This window comes from Indicator indicator, chromosome 10 (assembly GCF_027791375.1).
Source record: "Indicator indicator isolate 239-I01 chromosome 10, UM_Iind_1.1, whole genome shotgun sequence".
Classification (NCBI taxonomy): Eukaryota; Metazoa; Chordata; class Aves; order Piciformes; family Indicatoridae; genus Indicator; species Indicator indicator.
Window position 1 is genome coordinate 3,177,777 of NC_072019.1, and position 27,035 is coordinate 3,204,811.

General features: G+C 36.8%; 1 protein-coding gene across 1 annotated transcript in view; it reads right to left on the reverse strand.

The window, feature by feature from the left end:
* The window catches only part of DENND1B (DENN domain containing 1B), a 161,506-nt gene that overhangs the window by 26,016 nt on the left and 108,455 nt on the right, over nt 1-27,035 (reverse strand). The window contains exons 12-15 of the mRNA XM_054384311.1: nt 26,216-26,261; nt 24,758-24,859; nt 16,781-16,906; nt 5,825-5,926 (exon numbers count right to left, since the gene is read on the reverse strand). Of these exons, the coding sequence (XP_054240286.1) occupies nt 5,825-5,926; nt 16,781-16,906; nt 24,758-24,859; nt 26,216-26,261 (376 nt within the window). The remainder of the gene's footprint in view (nt 1-5,824; nt 5,927-16,780; nt 16,907-24,757; nt 24,860-26,215; nt 26,262-27,035) is intronic.

Sequence of the window (27,035 nt, forward strand, 5' to 3'; positions counted from 1 at the left end):
CAGAAACAGGGGTAGCAGCAGGTAGGGTTTGACTGGCAGTATGCAAGCTGACTCAAAGGACATTTTAATTAACTGTATGGGAATGTGACACAAAAAGTGCCAAAACAAAGTAAGGCACGATGCCAAGGCAGACCCCTCTGACCCTCTCCATGTGACAGAGCACATTTCAGGGTTTATACCACAGTATTTTAAAATTCTAACACATCTGTGTGTCATTTTGGGGGTCTTTAACCACCACTGTAGGTGCATCTAAAGATGCATGCTCCAACAGTTGCCCTAACACACGAGTTACAGCTGCACGAGCACGTGGATTTACATCTACCTATGGGCACAGAGACAAAGACTGAAATGATCCAAATATGTCAGAAAAAGTCAAAATAAAATAATCCATGATGAAATCCCCCAGAAGGAATGAATATATCCTTTCCAAGAATTACCAGGCTTCAAAGTACATTCTTAAAGGTTTAAAGCTGTTTCAAGAAGCAACCCCTCCCTTTTTATGTTGAAAAGGCTAACTGTAGTCTGAGAGATAAAGTGAGAAAGAATTTTTCCAATTATACACAGTTGATCTTCTAGCAAGAATTGAGTTATTCTCTGGTACTAAACAGTACATAGGAACTAACCAAAATTAATTATTGGGCCATATCATATTGTACCACAGATTATCCATGCTGTGTCAGTGACAATCTGATGCTTGCCAATGAACAGATCAGTGACATGAAACAAATAACTTCCTCAGAGTACAAAAATTCCAGCAGCAAGAATAAGGCAAGCACAAAGATAATAATTAATTTCTCATCTAAATTCCTTCTTATTTTTTCATTTTCTTCCAAGTTGGCTTTTTTCCAAATAGGTTGGTTCATGGTCAGACCACTGGATTATTTCACAGTAAGAAAAAGAGATAACAGCATCTTTAGCTACTGCTGTGGGGAAAAAAAAAGAAAGAGAAAACCAACACCACCACCCCCCCCCCCCAACTCTCATCTCCCATCCCCAGCCTTTGAACTCTAAGACATTATCTCTTTTGGGAAAGTTATGAATTCATGCCATACTATAAACTAATGCAAGATTTATGGACATTCTATCAACAGAAGGCTGAGACACTTGGACTGAATTTTAGTTTTTAGAGGATCACTCCAACTGATCATTTAATGTAAATACTGTCAGAGAGAACTGTTAGCAAAAAGATATTAGAGAGATTATTTACGGGAAATGATAAGTGTTACTTGTGGTAGCAGTTACTACTTTTGAGTAATTTACTTTTAATGGTTGCACTTGAATTCATAGAATCATAGAATCAGTCAGGGTTGGAAGGGACCACAAGGATCATCTAGTTCCAACCCCTCCTGCCATGGGCAGGGACACCTCACAGACACACCTCAATTGCTAATGAGACAAGAGCAGCATATGGAATTACTCATATACTTCATGGTTTCCTCCTTCCATTTCTCGAACTCATACTCCCTTGAAAAAAATCTAGGCCTGCTATTGCAACAAATGCATTCACTTTGAGATCCAGAGAGCCCTTGGTTGACTGCTGCTTCCAATGAAAAACTAATCATTCCAGTGCTACTCCTGGATTTAAACTGACTAAGGACAGAACCACCATAATCCTTGAGTCATTTTGAATTCTAAAAACAAAATATAAACCATATGCACTTAAAAATATACCTTGTTGCACAGATGATAAAGGGTGGGGCATGGGAGAAGAGAGATGATGCTTGCAAGCTACACTCAAAAATTTACAGGAGTAAAAATTTTAAGTTAGCTCACCCATTCTTAAAACCAAAAAGTTGGCAGAAAGAAAGAAAGAAAGAAACCATCATAAATGTGATTTCCACAAAATAACAGCTCAATAGCTTGCCAGGCAACTGCTCAACTCAAAACCTGTAAATGGAATTTGAAATTACTGATAATTTTCAAAGACTTAGGGGATGAATGGTAAATGAGTAAATGTAAAGATATAATGTATGAATAATCAAAACACTCATTATCACAGATTCTTTGACAATTAATTTCCTAGCTAAAAGAAATGCCTCTTGCATGTGCCTTGGAATACTAATTGAAATGAAATGAAAGAAGAGTACCTGAACAGTACACTTGAATTTTAAGTTGGATAATGACTGGCCCAAAAAGGTTTGTAATGAAAAGTGTCAGTCTGGAAGTGTCACCAGGCAGGGTATTTAAGTTCTAATCCTGTATTCATTATTTGTCTTGTTAGCACTTTCCACCATTTTAGGAACAAATCCCAATATATGTTGCAGAACACATTACTTACATGATTAGATTATTAAATGGAATAGTCTAGCATTAGGCTTCAACATAGTTCTAGGAATGAATTAGTATTTTCCCTGGACGCTCATCAGATTTATTTGACAGGCAGGATGCAACTATTAATTGCTTATGTTTGCAGCTCCAAAGAAAGATTAGCTACCATGCATGCAGATTAAAGAGGAGCCTTCCTAAGGCTCAAAAACTGCCAGCAAACCCCTAGCATATATGTATCAGTATAAATATCAAAGATATAGAAAAAAAGGTGAGAAAAGTAGTAACCTCAGTATACAGTTTGAGAACAGGCATTTAATCTGAAGAAAAACTGTCACAGAGTATCTCACAGGGAAATAATATTTAACATACAAATACTAGTTATTATATTATTACATATCCTAATAGTTTAACAATAATGATAACCAGGGTTTTTTTAATTAAGCTTATGCAGGGAAGAAAACTAAAGCCAGCAAATTGAGCTTCACGTATCCTTACAGTTGTATTCCATGTAAAGTTATTTATCATAAATTACTTCTATGAATTCCTGGAAAATGTACATTTTGCATAAGTGGTTTGGTATACTCTGTTTCACAGCAACAGTGACAGTCCTTTCAACATCAAAATCTGAAGTCAACAACCTGATGTAAAAGACATCTCCATAATTTATAACTCTGAGAGAATGGTTCGAGGCTAAAAGATCTAGGCATGGTCCTCACCAAAAATACCCTGTCTCAATTTTCAGTAAACACTATGAAGATGAATAAGGGAATAAAAATAGAAGTGTTAATTAAAATGAGATACAGAAACAGACATTACAATGCCTGAGGAATAAAACTTGAGTCAAAAACCTCTCTTATTCTAAGGAAACAAGCAGGTAAATCTGGAAGTGAAAAAAATGTTTGAATCTATCAAGGTAAAGGAAATCCAGCTGAAGTGAAGAATCACAGTTAAAAACCAAAAGGTGCTGGTTTGATAGTTTGCCCTTAACAATTTGATGAGGCTAACAAAGAGATTTTTTTTGGGGGGGGGGGGGGTTAATGGAAAATGAGTAAATGTAATGATATAATGTATGAGTAATCAAAAGACTTGTTCTCACAGATTCTTTGACAATTGAGTTTTCTAGCTAAAAGAAATGCAATTTATTTATTCCACAGAAAAGCCTCTTGCATGTGCCATGGAATACTAATGAGATGAAATAAGAGTACCTGAACAGTACATTTGAATTTTAGGTTGGATAAAGACTGCCCAAAAAGGAGATAATGGCTTGTAATGAAAAGCGTCGGTCTGGAAGTGTCACCAGCCATGGTATTTAAGGGTAAGTGTGGGGACTGATCCTACTTACAGGTTAGCTCATGACTTTGATACAGAAGTCTGGCATGTGCTGATATATTTGGGAATATCATTAATAGAAAGCCTGACAAAATTCAATGCAAAGTAAAAAGCAGAAAATGTTGGAGATTAAAATCATCTAAGTTGAAGTAACACAAAAAAATTAATTTCACAATTTTTTCTGACAGTGATTTCCTGGTACTTTTGTAAAAAAAATTACTACACATTCCAAAATTAAAAGAGTGGTTAAATTAGAGGAATTAACATGTTATAATGCAGGAGAGATGGGGAGAAGATTTTAAACCTACAAATAAAAAAGGACAGAGGAAAGATTTTCTAAGATCCTACAAACAGAACTTACTTGTCAGTTATGCCAAAAAGGGTGAACTTAAAGCACCTTTCTGCTTGGTCTAGGTTAAGGTTGCTTCTAAGAACTATTTTCTGCTTAAAAGATATTTTCAGAACAGGATAAAATACAGTTTAGCCCTTTTGAACACAGATAACTTTGGACACAACTCATTTGCAGTGGGAAAAAGTAGAGAAGATGCAGCTGGGCTGAGGATTAGCTGAAAAAGTAGGAGTAACTTTCACAACAGAAACTACAGGAACAAAAAAAATCCTACAATTTCTACTACTAAACTATATGCATTATCAAAATTGTTACGAATCCCTAATCCTCTAAAATATGTTATTCCCTTTAGTTGAAATAAGCTTAAAACAAGCTAGAAATAAACTGATTCTGATTAATTAAACCTGTATTAAAATGTAATAGGTAAGTACAGAGCAACACTGACAGGCCCATTCATTTCAGGGGAGTTCAATCTTGTCCCTGCAGCTGAAGATCTTGCTTTCGGGGTAGTAGTGACAACAATTTAGAAGCATTCCTTGTAGCAGCTTTCTAAGAAAGTTTCATGCTAGCTTAGCAGAATGAGATATAGTGAATGTGAACAACACTCCTCCATGACTTCTTTCCCTTTTGATCATACAGGCGGGATAGAGAACCACAGAGCTGTCAGAGTTGGAAGGGACCTCAGAGATCATCCAGTTCCAACCCCACTGCCAGGGGCAGGGACACCTCACACTAGATCAGGTTGCTCAGAGCCCCATCCAGCCTGGCCTTAAAAACTTCAAAAAGTTTCAGATTTCTTCTGTATGTTTTTATATTTTTATTTACATTCCCATATTTTTGTATTGTTATTATATAAAACACACTGAAATTAAAGGAGCCCAACTCCATAATCTGCATTTCCTTAGCTTTTATACAACTAGCAGAAGCACATTTTCACAGGACTTGTACAAACGATCATCGTTGCATAAATCTTTACTTTAGACAGTAGCCTCTGATTAACACCAAATGTTTTCTGAAAATCTACATATAATGAATTTCCCTTATCTCTCATGGTAGTATATCTTCAAAGAAGTCCACCAGATTATTTAGACGTGAACTCCCACGCCTCAATCATTCCAGGTATTTGCAGGCAAATACATAGTTTTATGAGTTTTCTGATTTCACCCAGATTTCCCTTGGTTCTCCTAAAGATCTAGTAACATCTTTTGCCTTTTGATGCAATGGGGTCGTGTGATGAAAACAGAGGGAGGGTGGAGGGGGAGAAAAATAGAGTTACAGAATAAAATCAAAGAAAAAATAATTTCTAGGACTGTAAAACAACTATTACTGAGCTTGCAAGACATGCAACAGTTTGGGGGGTTTTATTTCAGAATCTACATTAATAGATCAGCTAGAATACTCTTCAGACCATGCCTATAGTTTGAGTTTGTTACATTCTATGTGTGCATGCTTCAGAAAGCTTAGCAATAAAAATTGCAACTACAGTATGAATCCAGTTCATCTGGAGTCCAGTCAGCACAATGCTGCTTAGGTGCTTTGGTTATGAGCTGAGAGCTGAAAATGAAGTTCAATCATCAGTCTGGGAGATACATGGCTTTTTCTTGTTTAGATGAGTTGCTGACTGGCTCTGAAGACATGCTACACTTGCTCTGCACCCTGGGGTTATTTTTCTGTTGAGCTCCCCCTCTCTCCCCACTCTTTTTAACTCTGACTGAAGATTTTAAAACAGAACAAAACTGAGATGACTTTCTGTACACAAAGTACTTGTACTTAGATTTTTCACAGAGCTCCATAAGCAAACAGAAAAGAAAATGTAATCAAATATGACTATGTTTCAAAGGGAAAATCATTAAACATGGGTCATTTACCCTCCCATACCTGTTTAAACAGTTGAAGATTAACAGCAGTTTCCAGGAACTGCTTAGTAGTACTAGAACGATGCTTCACAAAACTGTTCTCACAGAAAGTTATAGGCTCTCCCTAAAAAATTTAAACAGAAAAAGTTAGATGACAACTTGAATATATAAATATGCTGATTTACTTAAAATTCTCCACTTCTTTCTTAACAGTCAATACATAAAGATATTCGCTTTCAAGCAGTCTTGATAAACATTCATGCAATTAAACAGATGCAGGCAACAACAACAACAAAAAAAGCCTAAAATAACCATAAAATTATTAAATAGTTCTAAAAATACATGTTGCAATTGAACCTCTGGTTTATGAAGTCATCCTGAAAAATACGCATTGCAAGGAAAAAGCACAGCGCTTTACATTTGGTTCCTGTTACCTTTATAGAACTCTTCATCAAAAATTTCACAGAATCACGGAATGTTAGGGGCTAGAAGGGACCTCAAAAGATCGTAGAATAACAGAATTATTGAGGCTGGCACAGACCTCAGATCATCAAGCCCAGCCTATGACCTAACACCACCACATCAGCTAAACCATGTCACCAAGTGCCACAGCCAAACTTTTCTTAAAGACCTCCAGTGATGTGATGGCAACTCCACCCCCTCCCTGGGCAGTCCATCCCAGTGCCTAATCAGCCTTTCTGTGAGGAATTGCTTCCTAATATCCAACCTAAACCTCCCCTGGCAGAGCTTCATACCATGCCCTCTTATCCTGTCACTAGCTGCCTGGGAGAAGAACCTGACCCCCACCTGACTACAACTTCCTTTTAGGTAGTTGTGGAGAGTGATAAGGTCCCCTCTAAGTCTCCTCCAGGCTGAACAACCCCAGCTCCCTCAGCCTTTCCTCAACAGACTTTCCCTCCAGCGCCCTCACCAGTCTTGTTGCTGATCATCCAGTCCAACCCCCTGCCAGAGCAGGATCACCTAGAGCAGGTCACACAGGAACACATCCAGGTAGGTTTTGAATCCAGAGAGGGAGATTCAACAACCCCCCTGGGCAGCCTGTTCCAGTGCTCCAGCACCCTCACACTGAAAAAATTTTTCCTCATGCTTACATGGAACAGGAAGTGGTTTGAATTTTGAGGAAAAGCAGGTCCACTGCTTCAAATCATTTCACAATTACTATTGTCAAGGATTTTCTGACATGCTAAAGCAGCAACAGTAGCAAAGCAAAATTCTAATCCAGTTCAAAAACACTGTTTTTATATTTATTGCACCAAAATACGAGAAGATTGATAAATGTAATGGAAATATATACAAGGAAATTATTGAAATGGACATCATTTTATTTTTACACATAACAAAAGTTGATTTTTTTTTCTTTATCATTATGGAGAAAGTCTCAACAGAAAAAAATAATATTGGATACTCTAAAATGTATTCCCCCAACATGAGCAAAGCACATAGCCTGGAGTTACCAAATGCCTTGCACTAAAACACCTTGATGATGTAAATAAGTGTTCACTGGAAAAAAAGTACTCACTGAAAAAATTTCTTACTGAAAACAGTACTCATTTAGAAATAAAATCTCAGAATCACAGAATCAACCAGGGTGGAAGAGACCTCCAAGATCATCAAGTCCAACCAATCACCCAACCCTATCTAATCAACCAGACCATGGCACTAAGTGCCTCATCCAGGCTTTCCTTAAACACCTCCAGAGATGTCAACCCCACCACCTCCCTGGGCAGCCCATTCCTATGTTATTCCCTAATTTTGTTTCAAATTTGCTAGCTTAAAGTGCACATTTGTGGTCAAAGTTTTCTCTCCAATTCTAATATTCTTGTCATGACTTTGGAATAAACATTTGAAGCTGTTTGAAGCTGGATAAACAATAGGTACTTTGCAAAGTTTCTGCTGTAATCAAAGTACATGAACAGACTTTTGTCATAAATCCAAAAGGCCTCTTGGACAAGTTTACAAACCAAAATAGCTAGAAACAACTAGCAAAGGTCTCGAAGATGGAAAATATGGAATCCAACAAAATGCCACACCTCAATCTATCGTAGAATATTTCACTCTACCCAGAAGCTACATACACAGTGCAGTCTCACAACAGAATAAAAGACACCTCAGCCACTCAAAAGAAAAAAGATCAAAGACAGCTGCTATACTGATCTTCACAATAGCTCCAACTGTTAGTCACTTTAAAGACAAATTTATTCATGCCCACGATCACCACAGCCTTCTGCTTCTAACCCTGTTTCACTTCAGCCACACAGGCTACTTCACACATTTTCCTATCACTCTGGCTGACTGTGCAGTCATGTACTTCCAGAACAGAATCACAGACACATTGAGGTTGGAAAAGACCCTCAGGATCACCAAGTCTAACCCAGACCCCTTCTCTACAAGGATCATCCCTAAAACTATATCCCCAAGCACCACAACCAAACCACCACAAACACAGCGAGGGTTGGTGACTCCGCCACCTCCCTGGGCAGCACATTCCAATCCCTGACTACTCTTGCTGTGAATATTTTTTTCCTCATGCCCAGTCTAAACCTACCCAGTCATAGCTTGAGGCCATTCCCACTTGTTCTATCACTAATTACCTGCGAGAAGAGACCAGCACCAGCCTCTCTACAATGTCCTTTCAGGTAGCTGTAAAGAGCAATGAGGTCTCCCATTCAGAACATCACAGTGTTTGCTGCATATGACCTAGGTGAGTTTGGTGGAGTAGCTCTAAATAATGTTCAACTTTTACACCTTTTACTTTGGTTTTAAATGGTTCCAGTATGATCCAAGAAAACGTTGCAAGTAAAAACACTCTGATGTTATTTTTAAATCCTGTCCTTATACCATCAAAAGCTTTCTTCTTTTTTTAATTCTTTCTTTTAAGAGATCAGATCCTACTCAGCAAAGCACTTAAGTTCATGTTTAACTTTATGGAACCTCTGATTTCAGAAAAGAAACCTCACTGGAGGATCTAGAAGCCAAAAATTTACCTTACACAAACCTTCCCCTTTCACAGGGTAGCTGAAATGCTGTGATATGCAATCCCATCTCAGTATCATATGCAGCACTGGATAGACCAAGTCTACAGGAAAAGCATCCAAGTTACTACAGCCACTATTTATGCTAACTGGTGAACACTGTACACATGCAGGACATGCTGGATCTGCCAAATAGCTTCAAATATTTGTGGTACTTTAAACAGCACTGCCTTCCTGACCCACTTTGCATTAGCTGTTCTTGAGCGCCTAAAGACTTTTGTCTTAGGAAGATGGCCCCAAGCTACTCAGCAAATTCAAAGTGCATCAGAACAAATGGAATAGTTTCCAGTGAGACACAGTGGTACAAGACATAGTGTTCCTGAGGGCAGACTCTCTTCTCAGTTCTGTCGTTCTTCCAAAAAATTTCCAGGCAGCAAATTGTAACAACTCCTTATTTATATGTATTTGTGGGTCTTCTTGTTACAGAAAAAAATATTTCTGGAAATACAGAGGGTTTGTGAGAATGCAGAACTGACTAGATGACAACTCATGACATACTATGAAATATCACATTTAGGACCAAAGAAGAGAAAATGTTAGTTTCAAAATATACTACTTAGAAAAATAAAAACTAAGCTATGCCTCCACTGCCACTGTCTCTATTATCTTGGAAATGATGAAAGAGAAAAAGGAGAGGTTATCCCCCAGCAGAAGTGAAAGCAGGCATGCTGGCTTTCCCTTTCACATCAGCCTGGGAAGAGAGAGCAGTCAGATAGTTTTACCTGATGGCACTTCTCCCACCCAAGCCATGCAACTGAAGGCCAGGAAATGGTACTTCAACACACATTTTTGGTGCGTGGCTGTAATATTTTCCCAAATACTTTCCTTTAATTGCTGGATGCTTCGGATGGTTGGTAAGCACTCATGCACTGGTGCATCTGTTCCCTTATCAGTATAGTTCAGAGACAGAATAACCAAAGATATTCCTTAGCTGAAAATTTACTTAGATCTGTAAGAAGTTCATGTCCAAACATCATTCTGTGTTGTTAGAACCTACTGGTAGCAAGGTTGCTTTAAAAAATTCAGTATGTTTAAATCTCCTAACCTGTTCAGCACATGGAAACGAGAAAATTTGTTGAAACCTGCAGAAATTCCACACTGCAGTTTTCTCAGGGTATCTGCTCTAATCTTACTGAAATTACATTAATGATACAATTAACTCCTAGCTCTATTTGTTCAAGGCGCTGAAAACCAAAGTTGTTTTCCCAACAAAACTTCCACAAATCTTCAAGGCTGCTACTATAAAATTAAAGCCTTCTGACGTGTGACTTTAACAAAACCTAATTATTGAATCAACACGAACAAAACCAGCTTCAGCAGTTTTTGTTCATAAAGCTTACAGCATTCTCATTTCTGCAAGTACAACCAGGGATCCTTTAGAAACTGAGTTTTGGAGGAATGTTCCACTGATGGTTAACTACTAGACCATCAAATGGCCCCTGTTGTATTGATCTGCAATGTACTTTCAACACAAGTTCGATCAAAACCCAGTGGGGACTCTATACTGAAAAGTAGACAGCTAATACTCAGACCAAACAATCTATGCCCAAACAAGCTATCTGTCCTTTTAACAACAGTTGTTATAGAATTTTCTGCCCCTTTCATAGCTTGCCACACACAGCAGGAATTTCTTACTCTAAGCTACATGCACATTTTAAGCAAGCTATTTATACAGACCTCAGTGGAATGTGAAAGCAGTGAGTGCAACCAGGGTGATCGTTTGAAAAGGAAAAATAACCCAGATTAGAAGATATGTTTGTGCTTGCTAAATCTAGTGATACTCATCTTGAACAATAAGTACAAATGTTATAACTCCTTACTTCAGAAAACATTCATGTTGCTTTAGCATGAGATCACTCCTATCAACTATCTGTACTACTGCTGTAATTAGCAGCATTTAACATGGTAGCTGTCTCTTATTACATGAAGACTACAAGGCAGGTGATCATGGACATAGCTTCTTTGGGTTTGTATCATCTGTTTTTTAAACCCCCCAAATTTTATGCACTGTATTGATTTGGTTCTTTAATTTTCTCTGTTTAAAATCAAAGGAGTACAAAAAAGCTGAAATTCCATTTGCTGCCGCACCATTGAAAGATAAAGGCCAAGTGGCATCTGGGTATGACCTTTGATTCTACTTAGGAAATGAGTAGAAGTCTACTTTGAAATTTAAAATGACAAAAAAATTTCTGCAAAATTTGCAAAATTCCTGCAATCTACCAAAAAAATAAATAATTAAAGATTCACAATTAAACCTTATAGTAACTCCTTTCAATGCAAGATCTACATTCTGTAAAGGAATACTATGGTCCTTCAGACAAATTAAACAATCTGGTTTTAAATGTGAAATAAAACTTTTATGGAAGTCACAAATTGTTGTAGCAGGTATTACTGCATAGGGTAGTTCTGGATTTAAACACAAACAATGCTTTGGCATTTCATTACTCTTTGTTTCTGTACTCTGCTATGTCTAACTCTTTGGGGAAAGATAAACTCAATGCCCATTTCAAGAGATCACAGAACTGTCAGGGTTGGAAGGGACCTCAAGGATCATCTAGGTCCAACCCCCTTGCCATGGGCAGGGACTTTTTCCATTATATCAGGTTGCCCAGAGGCACATCCAGCCTGGTCTTAAAGACTTCCAGGGATAGGGCTTCCACCACCTCCTTGGAAGATACCTGTCTTAAAAAGGTTTCATAACAGAACTCAATTATAAGCAACCATTATTTATGCATTCTCAAGTACAGAGGTGCATTCAAAGTATCATTTTTTTCCCCTAATATAACATTAAAATGTTCATATGAGGAGAAAATTCTTCACAGAAAGAGTAATTGTCCAGTGGAATGTGCTGCCCAGGGAGGTGGTGGAGTCACTGTCCCTGGAGGTGTTCAAAAAAAGCTTGGATGTGGCACTTGGAGCCATGGTTTAGTTGTCAGGAGGTGTTAGGTATTAGGTAATAGGTTGGACTTGATGATCTCTGAGGTCTTTTCCAACCTGGCTGATTCTGTGATTACTGTATTATTTTGATGTGTTGTGTATTGGATACAATAACTGCATCAGTTGGGAAAGTCGATGTCACTACTTAAACCAGTGTCAATATTGGCCCAAAGTGCTCCACTCAGCATTCAGTTAAAGCCAGGTCTGACAGAGTGTGCGGTCTTCAAGCTGGAAGTTATCTTGGCACCCTGGTCTGCTGATGAGACCATCAACTCCCTCTGCTGAGCATTCCAGAGCAAGCCATTAGCCTTCCCTCTTAATTTTTCAATTTCTGATGAGTGATGTTACAACCATCACAATTTAAAACAATCCTGGGTTTATTTCTTTTTAACATCAAGAGCTTTGGGAATTTTTCCCCCACAGAGGTGAGTTTTTTTTCAACTAATTCTTTAAGAAAAACCAACTTTTCAAAGGTAGAAAATAAATTACTGTTGCTTACATTCCATAATCTTTTAATAGATGCGAGAGAATTTATCTGAAATACATTTGAAATGTATTTTTCTGGTCATGCTGAATTATCTTTAAAAGAAAAAAAAAAATCACACCTCTTGATGTCTGCTGCTCGGGAGCAAACAACTTTTCTGCTTTGCTGATTTTCTTGATGATGTTAACATCAATCTCTGCCATGGTGAACATTTTGTACTCTTTATTTTTCCACTTGTTCCTCATTCTCTTATCTATCTCTTTCTCTCTAGACACAGATTGGGAATATTGCCTGTTTAAGAATGTTTTATGTCATACACTGTTCTATTAACTGACCATACTGTATATGATGAATGAAAAAAAAAGTGCTAAGTCTTTGCTTTCACCTGCAAGGTTTGCACAAGTGCACATGGTGTGGCTCTTCTGTAGTACAAGGAAGAATGCCAGAAAATTACCCATGGAGAATGTGTAAAGTAAACCAGCTCTAAAACCCTACAATGTTGCACATGAATTGATTGTGTCAGTCAATGGATATGCAAAATGACACAAACTGCACAATTGGAATCTTTGTCTCTAACTCCCCCTACCCACCCAATTCTGAAATATGGAACGTGCAATATTATCCCACAAATGGGATAATTCCCAGGTGCTGGACAACTTAAGAGAAAACAGGAGCAGCAAAAGATTCAAGGCTAAGCTGTGACCACCCAGAGTAAATATAATTTGGATCTGTCTATGCGTTTACATGACATAAGAAGCACTTATCTCACAGCATGATGATCACTGCAATGCCTCAGCAGGGTTAGACTCTTGTGATCAAAGTTGTCATCACTGATGGTGCAGATCAGGCAATGAATCACACTGGGTGAGTGTGAGGGTGAGCACCAAGCACTTGCCTTTCTATATTCCAAGGCTCCTCATAGCAGGACACTTTGATTATCCTTATTGCCACTGCTGGAGACTGCCCCAAAGGTCCACATACAATCAATCCCCTCTGAGAGCATCTCACCCAATATCTCAAATCAGACTGCAGTCCTCCATGTGAATGAGACCATATACAGAAACACGTTAATTGTCATTCCACTCATGTATTTCGTTCTGGATTGGTTTTCAGTCATTTATGACATGACAGGGAAGACATTTTTTCCATTATCCACCATCTACTGCGCATGATCTGGATCCCTTCTGGAATAACCTCAAGTAGTAAATGAACCCCAGCTAGTTATAGGTATTCAGTATTTCACACCAGACTAAAATAAGGAACCACTATACAGCTAGAAATGCAGACCATGTGGATGTCAGGTCCTGCCTGACAACTGCACTGTTTTGCTCTACACGTTCACACCTATTAGGCAATATTTGCTAATGTATAAATGTAGAATATTACAAAAATACTACTTGCAGTATTTGACTCATTTTTTAAAATTCAGTATCTTGATTAAATCAGAAAAAAAACAACTATTTCTACTTTTCTTGGAAACCTTTATTGGATTAAGTTTTTCATTGTCCTGTATTACTCACAAGAAAATACAATCACCTTTATCCATTACATGTTGTATTTCCTGCCTGTATCAGAATAGTCAAATTTTCCATATGGTCTTTTGGAGTTCCATGAACTCTTTGAAGACCCCCTGAAGCTTCCCTTTTTTTTCCTTTCACCAATCACTTTGCTTCAGTAATTGCTAGACGTTTGCTCAAGACATATTGCTACGCCGAGGAGAATCTGTCCTGTGCTGAAAACAAACAGTTGCCCAGAATGAGTGCTCGGTGTGATGAACAGCGTTTGGAGGGAAGAGAAGTGTTGGATGAGTACAGACACCAGTAAAGCTGTTCTTTACTCAAAGTGAATATTAATGACAGTTGTTTCATGTTTCAAGTTAAAAATCATACAGAACACACTGTTGTGAGAGAAACAGTTCCTTTAAAGATATTTTTTTCAGCTTGCAAGACATAACTATCCAAATGCATGATTTTATTTTTCACTGGGATGCTTGCAAACCAAAGAATGGTACCCCCAAACCTCTCACTTCTTGATTCTGAAAATTATAAGCTTATTTATAACAAAAGTATTTAAAATCTCTGTAGGAAATACATTCATTTAAGTACAGCCTATACCTATTTTCTACGTGAGTATTACTTGAGCTGCTGAAAGAATGTAAACTACCTCCACAGCTGCGGTTTAGATTACTTTATTTGATCTAGCACCATTGAGTCCAAAACAAAGGGAAGTATTTTCTTTGCAAACACAATTCACTAATTTTGAGACTCCCAACAAATGGTCTTAATACAGTCAATGTGATTTAATCTGTTTTGAACTACCCGATTCACAACGCATTTTAGTTCAAAAGGCATGTGTAAGAAGACCTAAACAATGATGGCACAACTTGTTTCTACTAAACCAGAACAGTTTCTAATAGATTTTTCTATCACAAAATTACTAAATTAGTTAAAACCATGAGAACACAGCTCAAAATAACAGCTATACTCTTCTTCTTTTTTTTTTTTTTTTTATTATTAAACATGCTTTGTCTTTGGACAAGTTGACACCAATCCAAGATATGCTGCTATTTGCCAGCAGACTTCCGTTAAAATATTCTGAAACAACGTATCTTTTAAAAAAAAATTTTTAAAAAAAAAATCAGGTCACAATGGTTTCATAAATACCTTCTTATGCATTTACATGCAATCAGTGGAGCCAAAAAAAACCCCAAAACCCCACACAAAAAAAAAAAAAAAAAAAAAAAAAAGGCAAAATAAAATAACGCAGAAAGAAAAACTGCAAAGGTCACTTTGACAAATGCCTGCCAGTTGAAATGAGGAATGGTGCACTGCTTCCAGAACAGCGCAAATGTAAAGATCTCAGATATGCCAACAGATAAACTGAAATAACATGCAAATCAGTTAAAAGGAAAGATTATTTCAACAGAGGTGCTAACCAGAATGCTAAAGAACTTGTACATTCAGTTCAACAAACTCACCAAAACACAGGTATGACCCTAGCCTATTTTTGGTCAGAATAGAGGTTAAAGACATCAACCAGACTGACATCATTCTGTTTGTATACATCAAATGTAGGGTAAAGCATTTTTTGACTTAGCAGCTCTTCGTGTGAGCTGGTATGGACTATCTCCACCTTTAAATGAAAGCACAAATTAGACAGCTCCTCCTGAAGCAGTATCAGGTCACGCCACTATGGAATAAACAGCAATTATCTATTTTACTGAATTATTTGTCTTACTGACATGAGTGCTTTGTTGAACTCCAGTGATTTTGAAAACAGATACAATCATTTCAATATAGTAGGCAAACTGGCTTTGTGTATCATAGGGATATTACAACTGCTAAATGCAAAGACTTGAACTAAACCCTTAAACATTAGTTTATGGTGTTGGGTGATAGGTTGGACTCGATGATCTTGAAGGTCTTTTCCAGCCTGGTTAACTCTGTGATTTCTGCATGGATTACTTTTCATCTCATTAAATAATGGTCATCAGTGGCACAAAGAGCTAGTGTGCAAAATGCTCACAGCAAAAAAGACTACCTGTAAGAGAACCACTTGAGCAGAAGGCAGGCTGTGCCATACGTCCATGAAAGGAGGAGCTGTGCCTCCAGGAGAAGGCCTCATCTGGAATTAATAACTACTCTATTCATTTGCATCAAGCAATACCACATAGTTCCTTCCCTATCAACAGAATTCCCCCAAACAAACATCCACCCACTAACCCACCAGCTTTATAAATGTGATGCCTCAAGTCAGAATGATTTTCTTTTATCAAGATCAATATTTATTTGAATTTATCAGGCCATCAAAAATCATATCCTCAGAATCTGATTCAGTTGATATTAGCTCAATCCATTCTATCAAATGGAACTACTAACAATAGATTAAATGTATCACAGGAAAATAATCTGGAGTAACAGACTTCACCAATCTCTAAATTGGTTCTGATAAATGATTTTATCTGTAATATCCACCACCCTAATAAACCAGAAAGGACAAAAGCCCGTAACACATTAATCTACTGAGTACCAGCAGAATGTTCTGATGGGATGAAATGGGTTTTTAGCTCTGCTAACATCTGCTACAGTGGTATCAAGGTAAGTGTGCAATTCGAGAGATACATGACTGGTGTCTGACTTCTGCTAGAAAATAAAAAGCTTCTGGCTCCAAACACAGCAAAGTCTCTAGATTACAACAGGGGAGCTGTGTGTTTGTACTTTCATTAATACAATCTGATTTTATACTAAATGCTTTATGAAAGTGAAACATATAATAAACTAGCTAACTTTGGGTGGGTGTTTGTTTTTTTTAGTACAAGTCACCATCACGAGGTGGTCTTCTAAACTGCCAATATATTCCTTAGCATAGGAGTTAGATTTAAAGCATTTTCTTTAAAATACTTCAGGCTGGAATAAAACATTTGATATTTTCCTTGCAAAGAATGAGACTCTACTCTTACAAATTAAGGAAAAAAAAATAAAAAGAGGTAAAGAATAAGCCTTACTGGTTTGTATCTCAGTGCATCTCTGTAGGATCCAAACAGTGCTGCCTGTGCCCGAAGAAAGGCCTTGGCCACTCCATCACCCGTAGCTGTAGACTGCTTTTTCAGTTTATTTTTCAAGGCTGAGACCTGCACGACAGAGTGGAACAGTTAAATTAACACCTCAGAAATTGGTACAGCATGGTATGAACCCAATCAGCAGGCAAACCATGGTGTCTACAGGTCAGCCAAAAATTCATCCTCCTCCTTGATAGCTTATCTTTTTAACTGCAAAGAGCACCTGCTGGTCTGTTAATTGAAATGAAACCAGGGGATGATGGTAGACTGCTAATGCAAATTGGTTTATGCTCTCTTTTTTCCCAAGGCCTCTTGACATAAATAAGCTTAATTATTTTACAGCAGAATGCGTGTGAGCTACTTTTCTGCAGATTTTTTTCCCCTCATTCATAACATGTACCTACTTGTTTTGAACAATAACATTTGGATATACTTTATTTATACTGTGAAGGCTTAATTTTAAAGACTGTTAATGGCCACTTCCTATTCAGTTTTAGGCTTTTTTTTTAAAGTCAAATTACTATCTTACATCATTTCTCATGCACCATGGGAGCAGCACCTGCCACGTATTCTCAAATACAGTTGAGAAAAGTTTGTCTAAATTAAATGCTACATGGCTTTTGCAATTGTCCTGGAAGATAAAATGTCTTAAAGGCAAAAAAAACCCCCAACATTTAGTTGGCACTAAATGTTAGTGGAAAAACATATGATAAAAAAATTTAGTGCTTGACTGATCTTTGAAGGTCTGTCCTTTTTTTTTTTTTTTCTTTTTTGGCAAGTGGCAATCACTGATTATTACACAGAATTAGAAAAATAAAGAGAGACATTTTAATTTAGATGGCCCCCACTGGAGATGCTTTGGATGGGAAAAATAAAAAAATCACATAATACTGGAATTATTACAGTATTCTTTAAAGATGGGGAATTATACCCAGTTGTAGTCCATACTCTATTAATAAATTTTCATCATGAGGGAAATCTGGAGAAGTCAGATCCAATTACATTGAAGAGATGTTTCTACATCACTTTGTATTGCAATATAACTAGTAACACAATACTTCAGTTGCTAAACACTACACAAAGTAACATTCAGAGTTATCCTTTCAACACAACATTATAAACACAATCGCCAAAACAGTTTTCATTCTTCTAGAAATACAGGCAAGAAGGAGTATCTTTTTGTTTCTTTATGCAAGCAGCCCTGACTGCTCTTGTAGATGATGATTGTAATTGAAGTGTCAACCTAATTAACAACTAAACTTTGAATAATGCTAATGAGAACTGAACATGGCATCAGAGAAAAGACCAGCTCTACAGGTGATAAACCTTCACAGTAGTGACATTTTCTAGTGTAAAGTCACAGTTACTGTGATCTGATCAAAGAGAGAGATCCCCATTGGGTCCAATTATAACTATAGTTTTGAAAAAAAAATTATTGAGTTATGATGTTCATAATCTATGCAGAAAGGCCTTTACAGTATAGGTCTTTTCCCCATAGCTGTGATCTTTTCAATTTATATCCAAGCTCATAGATCTAGATAAAAGTTTAGAGCTTGATTCGTTTAGCCCATGGAAAGCATACAACAAGGCTCATTTATGTTCTTCCCTTGCATCTCAAAAGCAAAAAAAAAGAAACATGTCTGAGAACAAAAAACAATTAAGCAGTTTAAGGCTGAAAAAAACAAATGCAGGTCTTCATTTTGGGGTGTTTTGGGGTTTTTTGTTCTGTACTGTATGATTATGAGTGGTTATTAAAAATAAGGTTTATTTAATTCTGTTAGAAATAAATGTATATATCCTTTGCATAAGGGAAATCTGCCCATCAACATTAGCTCAGCTGCACTAAAACAAAGGCAGCAACATGAGGTCAAGAAAAGAACTGTCACCCTTAAAATGTCTTTGCTGTCATGATGGACAAAGCAGCTTCTAAATAAAAGGGAGGGGGAAGGCAGAAAATTCTCTACATTCTTTTAAACGTACATTCTTCTAAATTATACCTTGTGAATTTGGGGGAATTATGGTAGAAAGTAAGGCAGGATAATCAAAGAAAGAACGTAGGAACCATAGGACAAAGTAGAGGATGTGAAGCAAAATTGTATTTTCTGATTTACTCAGCTCTGGCAGGCCCTGCGTACCATAACACAAATTGATAAACAAAAAGCTTTAGGCAAAAACATGCTAGAAAACAACAGAAAGCAACACATCTCCCACTTCACTGCAGTATTGGTACATTATTAGTTAGATGGGCTGCCTGTTCATAGACAGGTTCTTCAGCACAGAACTGCATTAAGCAAGATGCATATTTCTGTTCTGCCATTCTGGAGGGAGTTTGAGCCTAAGAAAGGCCATGCTGGAGCTGAAAAAAAGTGCCTCCAACTTCTCCTCTCAGGATGCAATGCTAAAAGGCAAGAAGAGTTTCAATAGATCTGATCATTCTACAGAAGTGCTAGGAGCTCAGTGCTCTTAAGACAAAGCCTGCAGAGATAATGTGGGCCACAACCTTGATTTCCCAGTCATCACAACTGGAATCCTGGCTGAAACACATCTTAAGCACCCCTGAGACCTCCACGCTGCAGTCAGCAACCATGTACACACTGGGACGATGCTTTCTCGGGGCTTCTCCTGCCACTGAGTGATGGCAAACTCAGCTGAGCACTTGGGGTAGGTTGCTGGCAAATTCTCCAAGTTGCACAGTTTAATCAAAGATAGAGTTATAAAGTAGATATTACAGTCAATACAGTAAGTACAGATAAGATATTGGGTGCTTTGAACTGCTTAGGAAATGGTACACAGCAGGATTGTGATTGCTTGGATCCATGAACCTAAAACCAAGGAACTGTGAGACCCCTGGGGGACATCATTAATAGTTCTTAAAATTTCAAAGAAAATACACAGTTCTGGATCCATGCCAAAAAATACCAAGCAGCACCTTTATCAAAAATCTTTTCCTCATATATGCTTTAATTCTGTGATTACGAATGCCAAACCTTTTTTATCCCATTCTCTGCATGCCTTAAGCAGAAAAAGCCTTTTATAAAGTTTAAATATAAAGAACTGCAAGCAAACAAACCACAGGGGTTAGAATGCTGTTAGAATGTATTTCTAGCAGACAGTAGTGATGTTTCAGAAACTGCACTATTAATTTACACTAGAAGCAAACTGTTTTTATCTTCTCCTAGCAACAGCTTCTCATAGGATGGTGACTTGAGTTAAGACTGCTAAATGCTACCAATGAAGAGCTATTAGAGCTTCAGGAGGCTTTAAATCAACAGTTTTCCAGTTATTTAAAAAGTCATAAGATTGAGAAGTGATTTTGCTGTCATATGTAACTAAAGGTATCTAAAATGTACAAACATATTGTGTTGGTCATTAAAAGAAAGTGTCGTTTTTCAAACCGTCACTTTATATCCCTTCTGAGATTCCTGATATAAAACTACCTGATCAGACACAAAACTAGTATCTCTTAAATATCCATGTGAGTAGAAGAACAGAACTGCACAGAAAGTTAAAATCTAAATTAACAAAATCATGTAACTGTCATTAAAGCTTTTACTTAATCACCCATATACATTCAAGCGTATAAATGAGTATTCAAAAAGTTAGCTGCCTGAGAAATCATTGAGGTTCCCAATGACTACCAGATCTCTGGAAAAAAAGTTATCCAGGTGTTTCTCTGGTGTCAGTGAGTTGTTAAGATTTAAACTATTGGTTGGTGTTGCCTATTAGATCACATCACCATAAAAGTAAGCCCACTCTCCATAGCAAGAAAGCGAGAGAAGATGGCAGAGAAGAGAAACAAACCAAAAACCTTACAACAAAATGGAATCTGATGATGGTTAAAACTAATATTATTAATGAAAGGGCTTCTTCATATTTGACTTTAGCTACACACAGGATTTAGGCATCTCAGAGAGATCTCCAGTATTTGATCACAAACACTCCTTTAGATGAAAACAACTACTGAAATGCAAAAGTTTTCAAAACCAGTTGTACTTTTCAATGTCACATTCCAGTTTCTAAAACTACTTTGAGGTTCAACAGAATCTCAATTCTAATACTTCATATTCACAAAAAATAGTTGCCTTACGACACTGCAAACACTGCTGACTGATCTGAGTTTCTAAAATATACCAGCAATATTTTCTGATGGGAAAGTATAGTAAATTACAGCATTTACATTTCACATAGAAAACTTTTTAGTTGCCCTATTACACAGTGACCACAACTTCTTCATGAAACTATTAATCATTATATTTTCAGAAATAACTTGCACTCCCAGCAGTTGTTTTACAAAGTAATTTTCATTTTCTACATGAATTACATCTACTTCTCACGTGTTACTTTTAGAACAGTAATGTTCCCATGCTCAGCTTAGGATATTAAAACCTGGTGACTTTAGCAATCTCAAACTCAAAACTCTTAAATTAAATCCTGCTTCAATTCTGTATTGTACCACAACGTGCAGGCACCTCACGTGCTACAAAGGCTGCACATCTTTCGACAGACATGTAACTTTTACAGTTAACAATATTTAGTGACCACAGAGGATGCTGAAGATCTATAACGACTGTTGTTTCCTAAAGATCATACTTGTTACACTTCTGCTTAGTCTACACACAAGTCAGTCAGGCTTGGTGGCTGAAAGTGATGCCCTCAATTCTCCAAGCTTTTTCTTGAGGGTGTTCAAATTTAAGCAAAGGAGTTATCTTTTTGTCAGAGTTGACTGCAAGGAGTTATTGCAGGATCAGGCCCGAAGTTTATAGGAGTGTCTGTGGTCTCTGCTAATTTATATACACCACAAACGTTCTTTTCCCAACATCTTACATTAATAAAGTCCTGATCTAAGCCTTATTGTATCAGGAAATTTACTCCCACAGAAGTGGCTACTTATTTTCTTTTTTATTTAATTAAAAAATAATAGATAAATTCACAGTGAAATGATGAAATTTAAAAACAAGTGTTCTTGTCAGAAGAGAGGAAAAAGAGGCTTTTTCCCCCCTCTACGAAAACAAAGGATTCCTGCAAGTCTTGCCTTGATTTATTTTTCCAATTTTAAATACCTTAGGAGTAGCGGAACTGCTACTGGCATGGTAGTATTTCTAACAGTCAATAAATCTAAAATATTATGTGTGAATATTGGAATGAAGCCATTAAGAAGATTACAGCATGCAACGCAGCAGAGGGTCCACATGAAAAAAGGACTGGTAATTCAGGACAACTGTGACCACTGACCTTTGCGCAGTCAAGACCACTGGTCAGTCTGACAGAGTAATAGAGTTCACATGCATAGAAAGTCATCTAGCCTGTAACTATAATTTAAATGCTTCAATGATTGATTTAAAAATGCCTTCAAATCTCAGTTAATTTATTATCCAGTTTATTAGACAATGCCATAGAGTAATGGTTTCTTCTACCTTCAAATTTATCATGAAAAAACTCACAATCGGAGCATTTTAATAGACATATTACTCACACATGGGTAAACTATTAAATACCTATGCTGTGAGGACATCATCGAGTTTATTGATCAAGAATTACTCCATTTCCTTCAGGCAGAAGAAACAGTTTTAGAAAACTCTGAAAATAACTGCATTTCTTTTGTAAGGCTGTTAACCAGCCTGAAATCAGTTTCTGAAAGGCATATTAAGACTAGGGCTTCCTTCCTACTTCCAGCTCTTCATTCTTTTTTAACACCCTTCAAAGGTACTCATTACACTTTTTCATCAGAAGTTTTACTTTTGCTTATGAGTTTTATTTATATAGGTTAAAATGTTTCACATACAAAAGTATCTTTGACATTTACTTTAATGTTTTAAGTCTAACCTATCACTTTTGACACTACACTCCTACGTCTTAAACCTTTTAACCAAGATGCTAGCCCTGGCACTAGCTCTCATGAATGCAAAAGAAGGACAAGCATTTTGTCATGATATGTGCTTTTTTGTTTCCAGGTTTTCCAACTATTATATTGTTGAAGTAGAGGAAGAAACAGGAATATTCAAATTAAATGCTTCATTAAAAAAAAAAAAAAATCAAATTCTGCAAGTATATTTTGGATTAAACACTGTTCTGTTTTGGTTTATATTGGCTATAGAACTAAGCATTTTGAGTTTACTGTATAGTGTGTACACTTGGATAACCTTCATTAACATTAATGATAGGAACACGGATATATCCTGGGGGAGAAGATACTTCTGAAAGTATGAAGATCTGTATCATTATTTTCTTCGTACTAGCCTGCTCATTTATAGATCATTTTGCTATGCATGTGTAAAACACATGAGAAGCCCTTCTCACTGTACAAAAATCCACTTTTACTGTTTGAAGGACCTCCAGCTACAACTCCAGTATCTTGTGGAAGCTGGTGTGTAATCCCCCATTCTACATCTAGCTCTCATTTGACAAGAAGTATGTACCTCCATGACATTATAAGCTCAATTTTATTCACTGAATGCAAGGTCTGTTGAAATTACTGATGCACCAGAAAATTACTCATTTTTTAAACTGCTATACTCTTGGAAAATGTAATATACAAAAATATAAATATAATATAAAAAAATATTGTATCTGCATGCATGTGTGTGCATATACTAACATTAAATCACAAAACATCAGAATAATTTTTACATCTCTGTAATGCCTATTACATTTCTAAACTGTAGTTGATACTGAGTCAAAAGAAAGACTTACCAGATGATCTATAAAAAGTCTACATTTTAACGTCATTAAAATCGAAGGGAACTGACATTAATATAATCATTAAGAGTCTGATATCCATTGCAACAAATACATACAAATTACCAACCAAAAGACATGGTGTGTCACCTTACTTTGATTAAGGCAGTTTATTTTGATGGTTTACAATTTCAGAAAATGTTAACTCTTTCACTTCACATTCTGATATAAATTTTTTTGTCTTGACAACCATTTCTGACAGTTTGAGCACCTATAACTAAAGAATCAAAATGGTGTTTTTGCAATGGTAATCTCTTAGAGCTCTATTGGGAAAAATCAAGGAAAGTGAATTTTGTGACTATTTAAAATGAATATGCTCTCCTATAGGCATTAAGAAAAAAAAAAAAAGGCAGGGAAAATAAAAAAAAAAGCAGGGGGGAGACACGACATGGGGGAATGGGGACCCTCTGCAAGATCAAAGTCCAGAAAGAACTGGCACTTAATTTATCATCCTTTACAGACAAAAGACAGTTTTCGTCATTTCAAAAGGATCAGATGTCTTTTATGACAAACTGGGTCTGCAGTTTAATTTACAAATAGAATTCTAAGTAAGCAGCCTTTGCTCTGCCAAAGCAAATGACAAACAGTATAGGTTTTCATTCACGCAGCCCTCAGCAGGATAGAAGAGATTAAAATAAAACTGAAATAATTTAGAGAAAACAAATAAATGTTTCAGAAAGTTGAAGAAGATCAAAGCCTGAATTTTCTGACCCCAACTGTACAAGCATTTCTTATTATATTGACCAGTGCCATCAGATCATTAATTAAAAGGAAAGCGCTGGCAGGTGGCAGGGAAGCAGGAGCCGATAATTGGCCCCCTTCTTCTTTTTGCCTTCAAAAACTCTCTCGTTCTTTTGCAAGACATGCCACTAGGCAGACAGAAATGCCTACTTTGTAATATAATGATTAAAACGAGATGAAGAGACTCTTGCGTTTAAAGCAGCTATGCCTAATGAATGCAGCTCGCTTCATAATTATGATCCCACTTTTACAATAAGGAATACGATGTTCCATTCAGCATCTCCTCAACTGTCAAAAAGGTAGAATCTCAAATACAGGGGTCTACATTCGGTGCTTTTCACCCCCTTATTCCCATTATAGCATTAGCAAAACCAGACACAAAAATAACTACTAGTAATTCAAGCACCTATACAGGAAAGAAAGAATGAAATATCTGATAAGACTCACCACTTCACCAGGTAGATTGCTCAGGTCATTAAAAGGGGTTTCTAGAGTGTTTGTATCAACATTTAGCAAAACCACGTCCTCCAGTGATCTATTTTTCACTCTCTGTTAAGAGGTTTAAAAAAAAAAAAAATAGTGGAAAAACATTTTACTATGGCATCCTCCTGAAGTACATTTTTATTACAACCTGCTAGTTACAAACAATGATTTTGCAAAGGACAACAACGGCAAAGACGAAGTTTACAGCTTTAGACACAGGATTCAGAACAGCTTTTAAAAAACACTTCCTGCTCATCAAACAGTAAGGTTATACCAATAATCTCTGAAATACAAGCACGTTCAAGAAGTGAATTCTGGCAAGCCAAGATTTACACAAAACAGTTAAACAGACTGGAAGTATACATAGCTTATAACAACATTTTATTCCTATTTGTGAAAATCAAACAGGATGTTCGTCATGTAATCAGATGAAAAACAGAGAAAACTAAGTAATGATTTGCAGATTTATGTAAGTCCCAGGCATGTGATGTCTACTACTACTATAGAAGAACAGAAATCCAGAAGGAATTGAATGACTTCTCAGAGCAAGCCTTTCTGTTCTGTTATTTTCAGATGGAACAAGGAAAAAGATCCCAGTCAAGATGATGCAATCATTGTATGCAGGTAAGATGAACCTGATTTGAATGAACAGAAGGCTGTGCCTAGACTCACCAAGTACACATGATAAAAGGCCCTTTTTTTGGAAACAAAAAAGTGCTGGTGGCTCAGCCTGAGGTAGAACCCACCTCATCAGCTTAGCAAATGTGAATTGATCCTTAGAAACTGATGAAGCAGACATGTAAATCAATAAATTACAGATTCCACATGATAATCAGACTATACAAGTAAGCTTAATGGTATCACTCAATGACCATGGCAAGAGGCAAAGCTATTTATGTCCCAGCAACTACTTACCACTCAGATGAGTTCTATTGTTATGTGTTCTGATCTGAAAAGGCTATTTTTTGACACAAAACATTCATTTCTACATTAACAGTTATGAATGTAATGGAATGAATCTTAGACACAGATTTTCAGAGGGACAGGAACAGAGTTTATCTAGGACATCAGAAAAATGCTGAATTCTAATTGATGGTGACTCCAAAATAAATGTGAACAATTCTTATTACTTGCAAAATCCGTTGTTGAACCGGTAAAAAAAAAAAAAAAAGGCAAGGAAAATAATACTATAATTGAGCTATATAATAGAGACAGAAACAAATCATGATGTAGAGCTTACATGGCTCCATAAAACACTTGAAAAGCAAGATTTAAAATCAAGGCATTTTTCTTCTTTGTAAAGCATCTGAAATCTATTTTTTTTATTTTTCTATGCTAAAATAAAGCACTTCCACTTAAATTATCATTGATGGCACACACCCCTCATGCTTACCAGTACACAGAAGTGTAGAGTAAACCTACCTCTATTAAGCTGAAGTGGACGCCAATTAGATAAGGCATTGGTGCACTGAGGAAAAAAATTGGAAAAGATCAGCTTTTAAGCACCAACTACTACATTTCTCCACTAAAAAAATATATATAAATCTTGGCATATACAGTCCCTAGTTATCATTCATTGATTAAGCCTTTATTAAATGAACACAGTTGCACTGAATTTTTTACTAGACAAGGGAAATTTTATTGTGTAGGTTTCTTGGGGGTTTTAATCTGCAGTAAAAACAACCACAAAATAAAGGACACTGTTCCTGACTATGGAAGTACGAGTGAGACGATGTGTAGAGTGTGACAACCAGCTTGCCATGCCCAGTTTCAATACCCAGTATAACAGAGCTAATCCAGCAGTTCCAAAAGTGGCCTGTTTCTAGAATTACGATGGATTTTGAAACACCATTCTGGAGGATTTAACTGTACTGGTTAACATCGCCCCACCACAAACATCGTTAGTGCCAGCTTTGGTTCTGAATGCGATTCTGAAGCCCTTCCTTGGTGGGTGCCTGCAAGCTGTATAGTATTACATTTAACTGTAGACAGTATAACTTCTCGTTTCCAAATTGAATAAGGCAAGGAACTACATTCTGAAAACAAATATCCACACAAAGAATCTACAGTGAGACCTCCTGAAATGCACAAGCAAGAAACTGAGTTCAGCTAATTTCGTATGGCTTCCTATAGCCTGCAGTTTCTTCCTCTAGTGAATGTGTCCTGGCAACAGATGACCAAAAATATACTCAGTATCCAGCTCTGAAGGGAAAAAACATGCAACAATCATCATCATTCTTTT